This window comes from Schistocerca nitens, chromosome 4, assembly GCF_023898315.1.
Source record: "Schistocerca nitens isolate TAMUIC-IGC-003100 chromosome 4, iqSchNite1.1, whole genome shotgun sequence".
NCBI lineage: Eukaryota > Metazoa > Arthropoda > Insecta > Orthoptera > Acrididae > Schistocerca > Schistocerca nitens.
This window is the reverse complement of record NC_064617.1, coordinates 352,327,571-352,348,006: the sequence shown is the minus strand read 5'-3', so window position 1 is coordinate 352,348,006 and position 20,436 is coordinate 352,327,571. Positions and strand designations below refer to the sequence as shown.

The 20,436-nt window shown below is 44.7% G+C and overlaps 1 protein-coding gene across 2 annotated transcripts in view; it reads left to right on the top strand.

The window, feature by feature from the left end:
• The window catches only part of LOC126251961 (breast cancer anti-estrogen resistance protein 1), a 487,115-nt gene that overhangs the window by 371,322 nt on the left and 95,357 nt on the right, over nt 1-20,436 (top strand). The window contains exon 1 of one of the 2 annotated variants that reach the window (XM_049952725.1): nt 1,977-2,153. The exons of the other annotated variant lie outside the window; for it this stretch is intronic. Coding sequence (XP_049808682.1) covers nt 2,145-2,153 — 9 coding nt within the window. The 5' untranslated portion in view covers nt 1,977-2,144. Of the gene's footprint in view, nt 1-1,976; nt 2,154-20,436 lie in introns of those variants that run through there. 2 annotated transcript variants of the gene reach the window in all.

Here is a 20,436-nt window from a genome sequence, read left to right as displayed (position 1 = left end):
GTTACTCGGCGCTTAACTTTCAGACCATTTCTTTGTCACTACATTTTACGATCTCCATCCTCTCCATACCGTTTTCTAATGCTTGTAATGTAATATCCATATAGCGATGTGAACCAGGCTATGTACGCGTGTCAGGTATGTTCTTCATCATTCGGGAGATAATCCTCTTCTTGGAAGATTTATTTACTGGTTGTTCTAGCGTGCGCTTCATGCCACCATCTGATGGGCCACTTATAGTGAAACGTGCGACTTGGGGTAATGGTTCAAATGGCTCTGAGCACTATGGGACTTAACTTCTGAGGTCATCAGTCCCCTAAAAACTCAGAACTGCTTAAACCTAACTAACCTAACGACATCGCCAATATCCATGCCCGAGGCAGGATTCGAACCTGCGACCGTAGCAGCAGCGCGGTTCCGGACTGAAGCGCCTAGAACCGCTCGGCCACAGCGGCTGGCTTGGGGTAATGGATAGTTGTCTATCTAGAATTCACTTGATTAAAGATACGCTACAAACAGTGAATGAGGCATTCCACTCAGGAATGAATGAAGATAGTCTACGCAGGATTCACTTGTCAAATGACGCATAAACAGCTGTGGAAACTGTGGATGAATAACCGGGACCGATGAAATAAAAATGATGTAAAAACAACGGAAAATAAATTTAAGTATCAATAATTCGGCATTGGTGAAACTGCAATAAGGTGAGAATGCCTAGTTTCCTTGCATCGCGTCAAACGTGTTCTCAATCCGTTCATGGGCACTGACATTTCGGGGAGTGTCAACCCGAGTCTGGACGTCTGGACATTCAAGTATATTTGCTACGGGACGAATATCATGAGTCGCGACTGCCAGTCAAGTCACAGACATCTTCAGTGATTGTCTTTTGAGTTGGAGCCGGCCGGTGTGGCCGAGCGGTTCTAGGCGGTTCAGTCTGGAACCGCGCGACCGCTACGGTCGCAGGTTCGAATCCTGCCTCGGGCATGGATGTGTGTGATGTCCTTAGGTTAGTTAGGTTTAAGTAATTCTACGTTCTAGGGGACTGATGACCTCAGATGTTAAGTCCCATAGTGCTCAGAGCCATTTGAACAATTTTTTTTCTGAGTTGGATGGACAGATCAGCAAAGAAACGCTGTAGATTCCTTGCAATATATGGAGAAGTATTGCCCTGCTGGGATATAACTTCATGAACGCATGTTTCTCTCTGTCTCTCTTCCCTTCTTCCCGCGCGCGCGCGCGCGCGCGCGCGCGCGTGTGTGTGTGTGTGTGTGTGTGCGTGCGTGTGAGAGAGAGAGAGAGAGAGAGAGAGAGAGAGAGAGAGAGAGAGAGAGTGCTGGAAGAGGGAGGTGTTAATTTACCGACGCTCCACTGAGATGAGTGTGGCATATTGCTTAAATATCACAGTCAAATTACCCCGCTTTCCGATTCTCTGTGCTACAGATCAGTGAAACGAGCTTGTCAAAACAAGTAAAAAATTGTGACAGTCACAGGCCCCCAAATCACTGAAACAAGATGACAGGTGGTTGGAATCCATCAAGGCTTGGAGTGCTGCGTTCTGTCAGATTTATCCTGCTAAGCTACTCCTTTGTCCCTAATGACCTAATGATGGACTGTGCTCCTGCGGTTCGTGGAGGCTATTGTTTATTGCCGAGCTGCGGTGCGGTTCCAAAATAACGCGGCAGCGCGACGCCAAACTGCCTGGAGGCTCGTTCGGATGCTGGAGCGAGTGAGTGACTTGGCCGGAGGGCAGAAGAACCCGTTCCTCGCTACGCCTCGCACTAAAAATACCGCCGCAGTCAGCATTGTGGACGCGCCGCGTCACCGGCTGCGACTGCCGACTGCGGCCGCTCTGCTCGGCGAGGCCGCTGGCGCAGCTACACACGTCAGCGCGGCCGCTATCTGTGTGTGTGTGTGTGTGTGTGTGAGCCGCTGCTGCTGTCTTGTGCGGACTCGGCCGGGCAAAGCCAGTCTGGCGGCGAACGCGCCGGCGTTACGAGTGTGCTGTGAAGTGCTGCGCGGTGCACATGCGCGCTAGCTCACCTGTTGGAGCGAAACTCGTGTGCGCGTTGCTAGGCGGCCAGTGAGTTTTGTGTTATGCTCGACGCATCGACTTCCAGGCAGCACAGGTGTCGCACTGATCGAACGAGATGAAATACGTAAGTAACAGCTTCTGTTGATACAGTTCTACCGAGCAGCATACCGTTTCTATGACTCGGCCGGGAGTGCATGGCGCTGCTTCGCTTCGCTCGCTCTTCTGTTCGCAAATTAATATTACACCAGATGATTAGCTGTTATGCCACTACTCTCCATTCCATTTGTGAGGCAAGAACAGCGTAGTGGTACTACATGCCTGATACCAGCTTGTCGGTAATTTTCACAGCACCGATGGCGATGTCATTGTATTGGGTGAGCGTTATGAAATGCCGTCCATTCCACTTTGCATTTTTCATACTTCATGTCCGTTATATGTACGTAACAGTCACTGTTAATTCTCGTCGGAGATTTGTCTATTAGATAATACATCTTCACTGAAATTATTTCGCGGTTTTAGCTGTATACGACGAAACGTGCGTTACACGAGGAAAGAACGTGTATCTAGAGTTATGATGTAGACAAGTCTGTTGCCACAATATTTTCCGTGTGTGTACTTCTGGTGCATTTGAGGATAAAAAAAGACATCAACGCAACCAATATTTTTATGTAATAGTGTTCTATCCTCATGATGTAATTTGTCCGTGGCAGTGTTGGTGAAGCTGTTATGACAACATGTTTTTGTGCAACTTTTGCGAAAAGGCGGACAGAGAACTTTGTTATTATACCCAGCCTTTCGTAACCAGTTGACTGTCACTGCTGTGCCTATTACCACTAAAAAGTTTCAGTATATAGTAAATAAAATGTATCGATATTATCCAGATATCGAAAAACCGGCGACCTTTCAGCAGTCTTTTCTACGTAAAACATAGTTTTCGTATTTTGAACCAGTTACGATGTTATGAAGATGTTCACGGTATGTATGTGTTTCGTAAGGAATTACAATTGAAAATGGGTATTAACATGTAAAATATGAAGTACATCAAATGAAAGAAAATAATCTATGACAGTGTTTTTCATTATTAACATTCTATCTCTGTTAACAAGTTTCCGCAGTTTCACCATGTCATTTGTTTCGCTTTAACTCAGTTTTCTTCATTGCGAGCTTCCACTGAAAGATATCTAAAGCGCATGTAACAAATAAAAGCAGTTCTAGGCGCTACAGTCTGGAACCGCGCGACCGCTACGGTCGCAGGTTCGAATCCTTCCTCGGGCTTGGATGTGTGTGATGTCCTTAGGTTAGTTAGGTTTAAGTAGTTCTAAGTTCTAGGGGACTGATGACCTTGGAAGTTAAGTCCCATAGTGCTCAGAGCCAGTTGAACCATTTGAACGAAATAAAAGCATACCCTTCATAAGTTCGCGGTTTTATTTTCGTTCACGCATTCTGAATACTCCTGTTTAGAATAGTACGGGAAAAGTGTAGGTTGTAACGCAACTTGTCGGAGAAAATATATTTTGTAGAAAGATGAACTGTATCGCGCGGAAAAAAAATCTGATTGTGGAGTCAGTGTTAATTATGTTCGAGCAGCAGCATTCGAAGGCTAAATGATTGGTTGTCAGTCAGTGTGATACAGCAGTTTCTAAACATTACGTCCGCTGATGGGAAAAGACGCTCTTTTCTCTGCAGTACAGTGTTTGTAACATCACGTCACGCGAGAACAACTTTGTCGTTCGAAATATCAATACCAACGTCAGTTAATTAAAAAAAAATTGAGCAGCACACCTCAAAGCTTGCATTTTGAGATTTCATACATGAAAACCATAATTCTCGGGATCCCCGGGACAGTGAGAACTGTCATATTTTCCTATAAAGACAAGCATAGGAGTTTAAGTCCATGTACCATATGCTATATATTCTCGCAATTTACGTATTCATCTCTGCAAATCACAGTTAAGTGATAATTCTCTCTTATTCTAATCTCGAAAGGTGCGCGATAAAACGAACACCTATATCCTTCCGTGCGAGTTGTGGTTCCCTTATTTTATTATGAAGATCATTTCTCCATATGTAGGCCGGCGTCAAAAAAAAAAAAAAAAAAAAAAAATCGCATTCGGAGGAGAAACGAAATTTTCGTTAACTAAGCTTAACGATTAAATTTTCAAATCTTCTCAATCTGCATCTTTTCGTTTCGTATTTACATTGTGGTTTAAAGCTCGACAGATAGCCCACCATCCGAAAAGAAACAGTTCCTAAAAGACGGGAATATGTCAGAAGAAAATCGATCGTAACGTTTTCTAATAACGATGTGTAGGAATTGGTTCAATGACATTCGAAGCAACTCTGCCATATGTCTATCCAACGTGCCAAATTGAAAAAAGGACTCGAGTGTTGGTATGCCTTTTCATTTTACTGTTACAGAAAGGTGAGTTCACTCATAAGCTGCTGGAATTTTCGCTGTACAGTCAAGAACTAAAGATGACGTAATATAAATTCATTGCGTCTTCCCGTGTGCATTTCTCTTATCTCGGGCGCGCTTTTTCAGCTTTGTTATTCCACGAGCGTAATCATCAGACGCGCCGGCTGTCACGTACCGCTATCCAAAGTCTGCCCACGTAGCCGTGATTCAGCGAAACCGCACAATGTTTTGATATCTCATAGTTGCAGGTGTACTATAGTGAGTCTCTAGCCGGGAGTTGATATTTCCATAATTACGGACGTGAAATGTATTGCAGCCCCATCAGCTGCAGGAAGCTTAGAGCTGAACTTTCCGTCGACATAAGAATCGCTGGAGCCAAGGCAGTTGCGCGGTTTCTCAAGGATATGGGAAGAAATACGCCTAGGCCTCGATGAAGGAAAAACCTCAAGTGAAATTGGGAAACGCGCGGAAAACGAAGCAAAAATGGAACAACGAAGATTTGGACTCTGTTTATTTCAAATACGATCCCAGTTGTTAAAAGCTGCACCATTTTGCTAGATTTCTTTTAAAACGATGTGTGTCATCCGTTTGAATGATGACCCAGCTTGTGGCAAGTAATTGTTGAAGCCCAAGGCGAAAATGTACGAGTATGTGGTAGCAATTAGTAAACATCATATTTTGATTTTATATGATTTCATAAACGTCTCGTCTAGACTTTTCGAAGAACTCCGTCTTCAGCTAATGCATCCACGTTTCTCTTCCATGGTTGTTTTCTGCCTATCTTCCATTACGCCGTTTTAATCAGTGTTCTCTCATCTGTTGGGATCTCCTTATGATTAAAACCATTACAGAATTTGACATGATGGAGGAAAGTTTTCCAAGTGGAAACAGGATTAAGGCAAGGAGATCAATTATCACCTGCCCTTTTCAATCTGAATCTCGAAAAGGTAATATGGGAATTCAACAAAGAGAATTTTCAGGGTGATCAAATCTATCATAAAAATATGACCTATCTGGTCTATTCAGATGACATTTCCCTAATAAGAATAGCTGAAAAGACGTATTCAGACCCTGGTATTAGTGTCTCCGAGAGCTGGGCTGTAAATTAGTATTGAAAAGACTGAGCACGGGACCATAAAAAGAAATCTCCATAACTCCGAAGATCTGACAGCGAACTGTGACAGGTATAAGTACGTAAAAGAATTCAAATATCTTGGATCAGTTTTTTTTCTGAAGTAACATCAGTTGAAGCAAAGAATGAGGCAACACTGTAGGTGGGAAGCATGTGCTACCTGTATTACTCTCTAAACTTTGTATTAAAATGTAGAAATGTTTCTCAATGTAGAAATATTTCTCAATAACTAGCACTATGACTTTATAAAACATTAATACTGCTAGTGGTACTAAATGATTGTCAAACCTGGAGCAGTGGAACACAAGACCTTAATCGACTGCTTATATTTGAGAGTAAGGTCTTCAGGAAAATACTTGGACTAGGTTGGGATCCAACTACAGGAGAGTGGAAAAGTCGCAACGATACAGAACTAGAAGAGCTACACAAGAAGCCAACATCGTTACAGTTCCGAAGAGAAAAAGTCTCCAATGGGCTGGACTTGTAGTGAGATTGATACAGACTAGATGGCCAAAAGTTCCAATGGACTAGACCCTATCAGGTATCAGACCAGTGGAAAGGTCTAGAAAGAGAGTTAGAGAGAGAGAGATAGTAGAAGACAGAAGCGGATGGAGAGCCCTAACTGTGACGTCACGCGTTCCTCTGGGCCTGATAGTGTAAGTAAGTTGTAAGTAACTAAGTAAGTTGGGAACAAGCCAAGAATTCCCGTCCTCCATGTACCATCCATTCGCATGGTTACATGTCACCGACCGCGACTTCATTTTCATTACAGCCATTTCTGCTCCCTTCAGTACCTTTAGTCAACTGTTTGCTGTCATTTCTCCATTGTCCGCTGAGAAGCCCTCGGTTTTCACATTAATAAATTCATGTCACATTGTCATACACTGAGGTGACAAAAGTCATGCGTTGGCGATATGCATATATACAGATGGCGGCAGTATCGTGTACACAAGGTGTAAAAGGGCAGCGCATTGGCGGAGCTGTCATTTGTACTCAGGTGGTTCATGTGAAAAGATCTCCGACGTGATTATGGCCGCACGACGGGAATTACGACTTTGGTAGTTGGAGCTAGACGTATGGGACATTTCATTTCGGAAATAATTACGAAATTCAATATTCAGAGAACCACAGATCCCTAGTGGGGCGAGAATACCAAATTTCAGACAGTATTTCTCACCACGGACAACACAGTGGCCGACGGCCTTCTCGTAGCGACCGAGAGCAGCGGCGTTTTCGTAGTTGTCAATGCTAACAGACAAGCAGCACTCTGTGAAAGAACCACAGAAATTAATGTGGGACGTACGACGAGCGTATCCGTTAGGACAATATGACGAAATGGGCTATGGCAGCAGACGTCCGACATGAATGTCTTTCTTAACTGCGCGACGTCTCTTGCAGCGCCTTTCCTGAGTTCGTCACCGTATCGGTTGGACATTAGACGATTGGTAAACCTCGCCTGGTCTGAAGAGTTCCGATTTCAGGTGGTGAAAGGTGTTGATAGAGTTCAAGAGTGGCGCAGGCCCCTCGAAGCCATGGACCCAAGTTGTCAAGATGGCACTCTGCAAGTTGGCGGTGGCTCCACAATGGCGTGGATTGTGTTTACATGGAATGAACTGGGTCCCCTGGTCCAAGTGAACCGATCATTGACTGAAATTAGTTCTGTTCGGCTACCTGAAGACCATTTGCAGCCATTCATGAACTTCATGTTCCCAAACGAGGAAACTTTTTATGGATGACAGTGCGCCATGTCATCGGGCCACAATTGTTGGCGACTGGTTTCAAGAACATACTGAATAATTTGAGCGAATGATTTGGTCACGTAGATCGCCCGACATGAATCCCATCGAACATTTTATGGGACGTAATCGAGAGGTCGGTTCGTGCGCTAAATCCTGCACTGACAACACTTTTGCAATTATGCAAAGCTATAGAGGCAGCATGGCTCAGTATTTCTGCAGGGCACTTCCAGCGACTTGTTGAGTCCACGCACTACGCCGGGCAAACGGAAGCGGTATTCTATGACTTCTGTCGTCTCAGTGTAAGTCAAAACTGGTAACGCATACTGAATGTGCACTTCCTGGCTCAGATACATAGCAGTTTTCTAGTTGAAAACTCTAATTCACACACTAAAATTACTCGTGACCATTTTCACTCTTCCGTTCACTTCTTTTACTCTCAATGTAGGCATTTTAGCTGTTGTAAATACAAAAACTCTTCAACTGGTTCTATCGCATAACATTAAATTTATACCGTTTTTTTCGGTGTGTTCGTTGTTCACTATTCTAGTTTTGTATTTGTTTTATATGCCTGCTCTCCTGCATATATGAGCTCAGTCAGTCGATGTTGAAATTGATCCGCACTAGAGGCAAACAGTACACTGTCAGTAAGAAAAGGAAGTTAACTGAGACATGTTCCAACAAAACGTATTTTTTCTTTGTTTTTCCATTTTAAGGAGACTGGAAATTACTTCTAGGACTTCTGAGAATAGATTTGGAGATGTGGAATCTCCTTGTTTAACTTTTTTTTAAATACTGAAAAAGAATTCTAACGTATACGGCTTGACTTGGTCAACTCTGTAACGATATTTTGTGCAGTGTTCTGTGCCACCTTCTGTTCCTTTTTTATACTGTACATACTGTAAGCAGGTAGAACAATATTTTTTCTGTCTATTTCGCATCTGAAGATGATTGCTAGCACAATTAAAACCTGTCACATCAGCTTGTAAACTTGCCATTTGGACAAATAAAGGTTGTATTGAATTGTAACTTCCCCTTGCCTTGTTTCTTTGCTGCAACAATATTTTGGGTGGCTGCCTTCTCAGTGTTTGACAACAGCCCCCAAAACAGTTGCTGCATCGTACGAAACGGGTTAGAACAAATTAGGGCTCTTTTTCCGATATATAAACGGAAAATGTAGGTATAATAAGACAGCAAATAACGCACTTAAACTGGAAACAAAAACGATTGACTGTCACATAAGAAAACAGAAGCAATAACAGTCCTGTGCTACTGATTGCGGCCAAGTATGTAAACGGAAAGAAAGTAAGTGAAGAGGGCACAAGCGCAAGTGATGATCTGTTTATCAGGAACTCATGTTAGACGTCTGTGCCGTCAGTACATGTCAAAAGACAAAGTACTCTGCCCAACTTCTTGACCAGGGCGCAACCGAGAGCCAGTGACAATAGGAAACGTCTGCGTGCCAGGCAGATGCTAGCCGAGCACAAACAGCTGCCGGATTTGCGATAAGTGCCGCTAAGCAAATCAGCACCGAGTTTCGACAGCGGCCTTCAGCCGTTCAGTGCCACCTACTCCCGTGAGATTATGCGTGGAGCGATGTGACGTCACAATACGAAGTTTGCCCCGGATCTGATGTAATACACCTGTCCTCCGCAAGCCGCCTTGTGGTGTGTGGCTGTGAGTACATTGCGTACCACTCTCGCTGGCCCCTTTCCTGATCTGGTTGGGAATCCTGCGCGGGAAGAACAGCGTTGATACACCTTCGTGTCGAATCTAATCTCCCTAATTCTAGCTTCAAGTTGTTTTAGCGAGAAAAGCGTAAGAGAAAGCAGTATTTTGGCTGACTTTTCTCGGAATTTTAACCGTAAATCACAACCCCATTCTTGTAGCGCAAGCCACTGGAGTTAGATGAGCTTCTCCGTGACGCTTTCGACCTTAGCTAACGCCGGCCGCTGGTGGCCAAGCGGTTCTGGCGCTACAGTCTGGAACCGCGCGACCGCTACGGTCGCAGGCTCGAATCCTGCCTCGGGCATGGATGTGTGTGTTGTCCTTAGGTTGGTTAGGTTTAAGTAGTTCTAAGTTCTAGGGGACTTATGACCTCAGCAGTTGAGTCCCATAGTGCTCAGAGCCATTTGAACCATTTGAACCTTAGCTAACGGACCTGCCATGAAACGTGCTCTTCTTTCAATCTTCTTAATTTCCTCTACCACTCCTATCTGGTAAGAGCCCCAGTTTGAAGAGTAATATTAAAGTATCACCAGAGCGGGGGTTTTGTAAGCTACCTGCTTCGTGGGTAGACTACAGGCCTACTTCGTGAGGAGCCTTCCAACAATACTGCATGTCGTTTACCTTTTCCACGGTCAGTATTATATGGTCTTAACACTTTAAATCTCACTGGCGCTTCGCCGGCCGGAGTGGCCGAGCGGTTCTAGGCGCTACAGTCTGGAACCGCGCGACCGCTACGGTCGCAGGTTCGAATTCTGCCTAGGGCATGGATGTGTGTGATGTCCTTACGTTAGTTAGGTTTAAGTAGTTCTCAGTTCTAGGGGACTGATGACCTCAGAAGTTAAGTCCCATAGTGCTCAGAGCCATTTGAACCATTTTTCACTGGCGCTTCCTCCCAGATATTTAAAGGATGAGGCTATTTTCTGTGATTGTTATGCAATTATGATACCATATAATAACGGGTCTTCGCGCCTGTTATGCGATGTAAGGTATGTTTGTTTATGTTAATGGCCAACTTATAATCCCTGCGGCAAGCGTCGATCTTTTGCATGTCTTCCTGCATTTCGCTACAATTTTATAGCGTTGCGATTTTTCTACATAGCTTGATAGACGAACAGCCTCATTGAACTTCCGACGCTGTCCACTAGGTATTTTATGTAAATTGTGAAAAGTAATCGCCCTATAACATTCTTTTAGTAGGCACCCGATGTTACTTTTACTTCTGAAAATTTCTCTCCGTTAAGAGTAATAGGCTGTGTTCTTTTTGCTAGGAACTATTCAGTCCAAACTGAAAGCTTGTCTTATCGTACGCTTATATTTTGCTCAGAAGGCGACAGTACGAAACTATATCGAACGTAATAAGGGAATGTGATAGAAAACTGGGCAACGGTATCGGCTGATTTATGGGTCTTGTGGAACAACGGAGTGAGCCGGCTCCCACATGACCGTTGTCTGCGGAATCCATATTGGTTCCTACAGAGGAGGTAAAGGTCATAACATGCGAACATAAAACTTGTTCCAAAATGCTACAACGGTCTGACGTAAGCTATACAGCCCTGTAGGTGCGTCCTTTCAATGAACTTTCTTGGAAACAGAGGTACTTTGCTGTGCTGTTGGAAGAAGCTTTTGCCTCTGTAGCAAAGATGCAATTTGACCTCGTAATTGTGTTATGCTAGTGTTGGTGGCTGCCTGTTGGAGGAAGAAAGACTGTATTTTATACTAAGACCAAACAGAGGGATTTTCTTTTCATAAGCAAGTGTTAACATCTGACATCAGAAACCGCAATAATCTTTCAGAGCCGGCAGGAATGCGATAAAGCCTTCTTATATCAGTTCAAAATAATTCACTTTAACTTTTATCTCTGTTTTCTGTTGATAAGAAGTGCAAGCATGCTACCTGAAGGAGATGTTTTCCCTTTATTCAGTCTCTGTCACTCATTTCTCACATAGTTATTGTTATTGTGATGCCCTTCACAGCTGACATGTTTATCTTGGTTCGTACGTAATATCCTTCTCTCCTCCTCCCCCCCCCTCCCCTGCCCGACATCCTCATTTGTGAAATCCTCTCTTAGAATCGATGTACCAAGCTTCAGTACCTTTCTCGATCTGGCTCTCTGTTCTATAACTCACTCAGAGCCAATCCCCTGGTGTATTATTTTCGTTTTTTAAGAAAAGATTTCATCTAGTCCAGTGCCGTATCCTCCACAGGGCATTACTTTATTTTCTTTATAGTGGCGTCTTTGTCCTGCTGCATTTTATGCCTCCTTATTTATATTTTTTGCCGTTCGCGGAATCCTTAGGAATCGCCCAGAACACCAAGGCTTCTCTCTTCACAAACATGTTCGTTAGTATTTCAAGGACGGATTGTGATAGTTGTTTGGGTGGTTTCACTGGGACAACCTTGATATTGTATCAGCTTAAAAGGAAAGTGCGATATGTTTTTAACCGATCTGTTTTATCTTACATACAGTGACATAGTCTATGATTGAAACCGGTAGATGATACGTAGGTTCAATACAGTAAAACAGATGATCGTTAAAATTTATTTTCTGAAATGCTGTTTATGTTACAAAGTAACTGAAATATGCCCCGTATTCAGAAAACTCAACAATATGCAATAAAAAATATGGGAACTATGGTACAGGAATGTGAATCTATAAGTCGTTGACGAATGTAGACCCATGGTACATCGATAAACCTACATCGATTTATTTTCGTGATGAAATAAACAATTATTTACTTGATGATGTAGGGGGTATTAGCATATTACATCGATTGCTAACACAAACACATTCTACCTTCAAATTACTAAAAAAGAAAAAAAAACGAAATTACCTTTACTCCTCGAAGACATGCTGAAACTGTGATAAACAGCCTTCTTTCTCATTTACAGAGAGAACATGCAGAAACGAAAACTCAGAAAGCATGTGTTGTGGAGTATATGCTGCATTCAGACACAGCAGTATAAATTTATTCCCTGAGCTAAATAGAAGCGAAATATAATGTCGGAGGTCTTTTTGACCGGTGTAGTGCAGCAACTCGACGTGGCGTGGATCCACAAGTCGTTGGAAGCCCCCTGCAGAAATATTGAGCAGTGCTGCCCTTACAGCTGCCCATAACTGCGGAAGCGTTGCTGCTGCAGGATTTTGAACACGAACTGAGCTCTCGATTATGTCCCATAAATGTTCAATGGATGGCCAAATCATTCGTTCGAATTGTCCAGAATGTTCTTCAAACCAATGGCAAACAAAAAAATGGTTCAAATGGCTCTAAGCACTATGGGACTCAACATCTGAGGTCATCAGTCCCCTAGACTTAGAACTACTTAAATGTAACTAACCTAAGGACATGACACACGTCCATGCCCGAGGCATGATTCGAACCTGCGACCGTAGCGGTCTCGCGATTCCAGACTGCAGCGCCTAGAACCGCACGGCCACTTCGGGCGGCTATAGAGCCACCAGCAGCTTGCACAGTGCCTTGTTGACAACTGCGGTCCATGGCTTCTTGGGGTTTGCGTCGCACTCAAACCGTACCATCACCTCTTACCAGGTAAAATCGGAACCCCAGACTACGATTTTCCACTCGTCTAGGGTCCAACCGACGTGATCGCGAGCTCTGGAGAGGCGTTCCAGACGATGTCGTGCTGCAGGAAAGGCGCTCGCGTCCGTCGTCCGCTGTCATGGTCCATTAACGCCAAATTTCGCTGTAAAAGTAGTAGACCAGCCCAGTGCCAGGGGCACGCTCACTGGGATTAGCTCAGTGAGCAGGCCGTTTTAGTAGCTTTGTATTTCATCTGGCACACTTGTAACGCTGCAGAGTAGCTAGTCTTAGAATAACAAAGAGTGGTCAAGTAGTTAGATTAACCTTGCCCATAGCAAGTGCCATTAAGTAACTAGTATAAGCTGCTTGTTTTTTCAAGTATAATAATTGGACCCACCAATTACATAAGGTGGTGGGTTAGTGTGTATCATACAATGTTTGTTGTTTATAAATAATTTGTATCATAATACCTTCTTTTCGATTGTTTTATAATGTTGATGTTGTTGTATCAATAAAGTTTTTTTTCAAAAATTTCGCTGTACTGTGTTAACAGATAAGTTCGTCGTACATCCCGCATTGCTTTATGCGGTTAAATGGTTCAAATGGCTCTGAGCACTATGGGACTCAACAGCTGAGATCATAAGTCCCCTAGAACTTAGAGCTACTTAAACCTAACTAACGTAAGGACATCACACACATACATGCCCGAGGCAGGATTCGAACCTGCGACCGTAACAGTCTCGCGGTTCCGGACTGAAGCGCCCAGAACCGCTCGGCCACCGTGGCCGGCTTTATGCGGTTATTTCACGCAGTGTTGCTCGTCTGTCAGCATTGACCACTGTGCGCGAACGCCGCTGCTTTCAGTCGTTAAGTGAGGGCCACCAGCGATTGCGTTGTCCGTGGTGAGAGGTAATGCCTGAAATATGGTGTTCTCGGCACACTCTTGACGCTGCGGATCTGGGAACATTGAATACTCTAACGATTTCCCAAACTGAATTCTCGTCGTGCAACCATAATCACGTCGGAGACGTTTTCACATGAATTACCTGAATACAAATAGTTGCTCCGCCAATCCACTGTCCTTTGTATACCTTGTGTACGCAATATTACCGCCATCTGTATATATGCATATCGGTATCACGTGACTCTTGTTATGTAAGCGTATATTAGGATATTACAACACATTCTAGAGACATTGTAGTGAGAATTTCCTAAAACACAATCCAAAATTATCTTTATCTCTCGAAGATATGCTTATATACTTTTGTTACCGCGTCAGTGCCCTGCAACGCCACCAGGGTGCATCGAACGTCGCGGTGGACTGTGGTCATAATATTTTGGCTCATCTGTGTATGTGGCGTTAGTTCCATCTACTTCGTGCAGTTACACTGAAACATTTACATATCCACTTACGTAACTACGCCGGCCGGTGTGTCCGAGCGCTTCTAGGCGCTTCAGTCTGGAACCGCGCGACCGCTACGGTCGCAGGTTCGAATCCTGCCTCGGGCATGGATGTGTGTGATGTTCTTAGGTTAGTTAGGTTTAAGTATTTCTAAGTTCTAGGGGACTGATGACCTCAGATGTTGAGTCCCATAGTGCTCAGAGCCATTTGAACCATTACGTAACTACCTACCAATGTTACGATTGTTGCAAGCCGCCTTCATGAAGTTATAATTTAAATTGCAGGCAATATAGTTCCTTACTAAGGCGAGGAACCTCATTTCTTTTTGTTGATCGTTGTAGTACACTGACAGTGTGTTGATCGTGCAAGATACAGGCCGCGAACCTTGTGGAGGTAAAGATAGCAAACGTATCAGTATCAGAGCTAAAATCGACATGGAAGTTGACTCGGGAATGTGTTGATGACGACGGCGCAGCTGGAAAGAAGGTCGAGGTGGTAATGTCGGCGCGAGCATTCCTGTCGGCACGCGGCACGCACTCACCGCACGCACGCGCTTGCCTTTGCGCGACCCGGCAGTCGGCGTGACGCCCATGACGATTACCGACGGCGGCGGCGCCGACAGCGGCCGTGCTCCCGACGCTGCCCGATAGCCGCCGCAGCGAAACGTGTGCCGTGAAGTAATCCCGGTGACAGGGACACGCCGCCCGCAGGCGGAAGGGCTTCAAAAGCCTGCGTGTCTGGCGCTGCGGTGACGTGTCCTAAAGAAATTGAGACCTCCGTATCCTCTGGCGACCCCTCGTGGCATATGTGATACATCCCACGTTAGCTGTCTGTCATTCTCAGAACAACTTATAGGTTTTGGAAGGAGCCAAATACATTATCTGATTAAATAATACATTAGTACTAGCCATTGAAATTGCTATACCAGGAAGAAATGCAGATGATAAACGGGTATTCATTGGACAAATATATTATACTAGAACTGACATGTGATTACATTTTCACGCAATTTGGGTGCATAGATCCTGAGAAATCAGTACCCAGAACAACCACCTCTGGCCGTAATAACGGCCGTGATACGCCTGGGCATTGAGTCAAACAGCTTGGATGGCGTGCACAGGTACAGCTGCCCGTCCAGTTTCAACACGATACCACAGTTCATCACGAGTAGTGACTGGCGTATTGTGACGAGCCAGTTGCTCGCCCACCATTGACCAGACGTTTTCAATTCATGACAGATCTGAAGAATGTGCTGGCCAGGGCAACAGCCGAACATTTATTGTATTTTCAAAATGCCCGTACAGGACCTGCAACATGCGGTCGTGCAATATCCTGCTGAAATGTAGGGTTTCGCAGGCATCGAATGAAGGGTAGAGCCACAGGTCGTAACACATCTGAAATGTAACGTCCACTGTTCAAAGTGCCGTCAATGCGAACAAGAGGTGACCGAAACGTGTAACCAATGGCACCCCATACCATCACGCCTGGTGATACGCCAGTATAAACACGGATGCGACCATCATGATGCTGTAAACAGAACCTGGATTCATCCGAAAATATGACGTTTTGTCATTCGTGCACCCAGGTTCGTCGTTGAGTAAACTATCGCAGGCGCTCCTGTCTGTGATGCAGCGCCAAGGGTAACCGCAGCCACGTTCTCAGAGCTGTTCATGCAGATGGTTGTTGTCTTGCAAACGTCCCCATCTATTGACTCAGGGGTCGAGACGTGGCTGCACGATCCGTTACAGCCATACGTATAAGATGCCTGTCATCTCGACTGCTAGTGATAAGAGGCTGTTGGGATCCAGCACTGCGTTCCGTATTACCCTCCTGAACCCACGGATTCCATATTCTGCTAACAGTCATTGGATCTCGACCAATGCGAGCAGCAATGTCGCGATACGATAAACCGCAATCGCGATAGGCTTCAACCCGACCTTTATCAAAGACGGAAACGTGATCGTACACATTTCTCCTCCTCACAAGAGGCATCATAACAACGTTTCACCAGGCAACGCCGGCAACTGCTGTTTGTGTATCAGAAATCGGTTGGAAACTTTCCTCATGCCAGCACGTTGTAGGTGTCGCCACCGGCGCCAACCTTGTGTGAATGCTCTGAAAAGCTAATCATTTGCATATCACAGCATCTTCTTCCTGTCGGTTAAATTTCGCGTCTGTAGCACATCATCTTCGTGGTGTAGCAATTTTAATGGTCAGTAGTGTACATTAGTACTGGGTGTGTGTAACCTTCGTCTTTATGGCGGCTTACAGTCTGTTGGAGACACTTTCAGTGAGATGTCTGAGTGCCTGCGGAGGAATGGCAGCCTATTCTTCATCAATACCGGAAACCTGAGAAGGTAGTGATGTTGGGCGCTGGAATCTGAAGCGAAATCGACGTTCTAACTCAACCCCAACACGTTCCATTGGGCCGGAGGCTGTGACCGAGCGGTTCTAGGCCTTTCAGTCCGGAACCGTGCTGCTGCTACAGTCGGAGGTTCGAATCCTGCCTCGGGCATGGATGTGTGTGATGTTCTTAGGTTAGTCAGCTTTAAGTAGTTCTAAGTCTAGGGAACTGATGACCTCAGATGTTGAATCCCATAGGGCTCAGAGCCATTTGAACCATTCGTTCCATTGGGTTGATGTCGGGATTCTAGGCTTTTGCTTAAGCGGAATAAGGGGACAGCACCCAAACCGCTGAAAACTCCTCGATACTATAACACCAGCTTTTCGTACTTCAGTTGCTACTATACATGATAGCAGGTAACGCTCTGCAGCCATTCACAAACCTAAACCCTTCCATCGGACTGTCACATGATTTATCACTCGAAATCACTCGTTGGTAGGCATCCACTGCCCAGTGGCGTCGCTCTATACTGCAAGGATAGTGGCTTATGGGGAGCTGCTCGACCGCTCTACCATAATCGTTTCAACTGCTGGACTGCTGGCAGCACTTTGGAACCCACCAGTGATTGCTTTCGCTGATTTCATTGGAGTTTTTGCAACCACCCTCCGCAATGCTAGACTGTCCCTGTCAGTCGCACGTGAGATCTGCCTGGTCTTTGTTTAGGTATGGTTGTTCCTTGTCTCCACTTCATAATTACTTCAACAAAAGTCGCTTTGGGTAGCTTTAGAATGGTTGAGGTGTCCTTGACGGAGTTGTTACTCAGGTGATATCAAGTTCTCATTTGAAGTCACTAAGCTATCCTTACCGAACCATTCTTCTGCTAATGCTTACCTCTGACAATACTCGCCGAGTTGTTTTTTACTCGCGGGTCCGCCTCTCGTGACATCTGGTAGTAAATTCCGGATGACGTGGCAGTGTCCGGATACTTCCGATCAACTAGTGTTCAGTTTCTCCCCCAGTAGCCGAGCACTGCTACAGGGAGAGAATTTTGGTACAGTATTGCTAATTTCACTTATTTCTTGTACAGTGTTGAAATGTTAAAATTTCCCTGATGCTGATTATACCAAGAAAAGTACTAGAACCTGATTCAAGTTCCTCAGATTGTGTTTTCTGGGAAGTATCACGTTTCATACATGCCGTTTGCCTGGACCTTTTCTAAATCTCTCTTGTCTTGTTGAATTCAGAATATAATTTCGTGTCGTTCCGTGTTCGTATGTTAAATCTTCTTGTGTAAGTCCTTTTGCGGGGATTCTGTGGATGTGGCCATAATATTTTAATCTTCTTTTTGAATTTGGGTCGCGTAGTGAGATAGTTTTCCTGTTGTTTTCTTGGATTTTAGCGTGTAACCATCTTCGGTTCTGTTTGGTCCTTTATCATTATTTTGCGTTTCTCTTTCGGGATGTTTTCGATGTTGCATTGTATGTCTGAGAGTTTCGTTGGTGTACCAGATTTGTGGTTTGACAGCTATTTTGTCACAGACTTTTATTTGTGCACCGAGACATTCTTTTGTTACAGATGTCGTGAGTTCCTCCACAGGCCTTCTTGAATTATTGTGGGCGAATTCTTTGTACTTGTTTTCCTCCTCCCACAGGTTCAAATGGCTCTAAGCACTATGGGACTTAACATCGGAGGTCATCAGTCCCCTCCACAGGTTCAAGTATCTCTCCTAAGTACTGAAGCAGGGGACTCACTCGATCCTACCATACTTTCTGGACAATTTTGGAGGCCGAGTTTTGAGCTCATGTATTTGAGCATACGAGTAGACAAGCACTAGTCACGAAATGTTGTTATTCTACATAAGAACAGTATCCTGCAGTGCCTGCTTCTGACAGCTAATGTATAATGTGACCTTCTCCACATCCCTGAAGGGTCTCCTTCGTGGTGGGATTTACGGAACACGATGCGTGAATGAATGGATGAACTGAATGAATGAGTTACTGTAGGATTAGAGATGAACAGACTGAAATGCCAGCGTAACGGCGGTGATACGACCGTTGTCCACCCGCGTGCCACTTGTTGGCCGGAGAGCGGTGCCGGAACGTCAGGAAACAGGCGGCTGCCGCTGTTTGTCTGCAAATATTTGGGGGCATCGGCCAGGCGCGTGCTGTGTGCTCGGAAAAGGCCGCGCCGGATTTCCTGTCGCTGGACACATATTTGAGTGGGGCCAGCCCAGCCTGGATGCGCGCACTCGCCGCTGCTCGTTGCTCGAGCTTGAAGGACGAGGCCACCTCAGCCACTGGCCATCGTCGCTTTACTTCATACTTATAGCAGATGAAGCTCCGTGCCCAACACCGATGCAGTACGACGGAATCTCAAAGTAAAAAAAAAAAAAAAAAATCGCGTTTGAAGTTTTAAAGATTTTGGAGCACTCTCAAGTACAACACATTTCGAGCGTTTTTGGCAGAACAATAGGTAGCTGGTTCAAATGGCTCTAAGCAGTATGGGACTTAACATCTGAAGTCATCAGTCACCTAGACTTAGAACTACTTAAACCTAACTAAACTAAGGACATCACACACATCCATGCCCGAGGCAGGATTCGAACCTGCGACCGCAGCAGCAGCGCGGTTCCGGACTGAAGCGCCTAGAACCGCTGGGTCATAAAGGACGGCCCACCGGTAGCTGAGTGCGTGGCGTGGACGCGAAGTCGGCGGTTGGATAATCAATAGGATCGAGAGTATTTTAGTTTTTTTGGAATTCTATAGTTTTTTCAACCAAATTTTTAAGAAAAATGTTTTTATTTTTAATTATTGCTCGTACGAAAATTAAATTTGGTAATACCTTACTGTTAAAGAAAATAAAATGTAGCCTATATAACAGTAATACTGTTCAATCTCAAAAAATAAAAAAGTATTTTATTTCCTATTTCTTGTTTCGTATTTTTATAACAATTTTTAACTTCCTGTCTCTACTTCCACTTTCGTAAAGTTAGTAATTGAAAATAAAACAAGAAATTTTTATTAAAAATATTCTTTTATCTTTGTTAACTCACATTTACATTTGTGGATAAAGATGAAATTCAAATAAAAGTTTATGGCGCAAAGGTTTGAAAAGCTCATCGCCACTTACGTGTCGCGGTCTGATGCAAATTATGCAAGTCACTGCCGCGAACTACGTAGCGCGTGGATACCAAGATCTCCGCTAAATCGATGGCCGGAAACATAGTAGGGTTCAAATGGTTCAAATGGCTCTGAGCACTATGGGACTCAACTGCTGTGGTTATCAGTCCCCTAGAACTTAGAACTACTTAAACCTAACTAACCTAAGGACATCACACACATCCATGCCCGAGGCAGGATTCGAACCTGCGACCGTAGCAGTCCCACGGTTCCGGACTGCGCGCCTAGAACCGCGAGACCACCGCGGCCGGCACATAGTAGGGGGTGAACGCTACGACTGCATGCAAGATGAGATCAAATAAGTGCCAACAAACAGAGCTGGACTGGTCTTAAATAACAACAAACAGATTTATAAATCAAAATCTAGGTTGAGAAAGCTAGCTGCGGTAAGACTAGACACACACGAGCGATGTATTACCGCTATCTCGCAGCGTAGTTTCCTAGCGCGTTTTATCAAGACGTGTGTAACTGTGGAGGCTCGTGCACTACGGCAATGAAGCTACCAGATCGCCGTGAGGACAATACCTCGCTGATCGCCGCGAGCGAGCAGTCATTGTGGGAGAACTGGGCGGTGCACACGTGTTCTCAAGTCCAGCAACAGCTGCCGTCAGCCTCCCATGATGCAACCCGTTTTAATATCGATTTGTATATTGGAGATGTGAAGAAATATACTGAAATGTGGGTCACATGTCGCAACGTTTACCATGATAGGACCGAGAAGAGGTGCATGGTTTCACATTTGCGAAAAGTACGCAAAAAAAAAAAATGAAGCACCTGCAGTCGTCGTTTTGGTGTTACTTTATTATATTGCGACCAATTTCACTGACTCATTACACCATCTTCAGACCTTAACTGATGCTGACGGGGTGAATTTCAATCGTATACACGATCCCATTAGTAGCGAACATCTATGCAACCTACATTCGCGGGC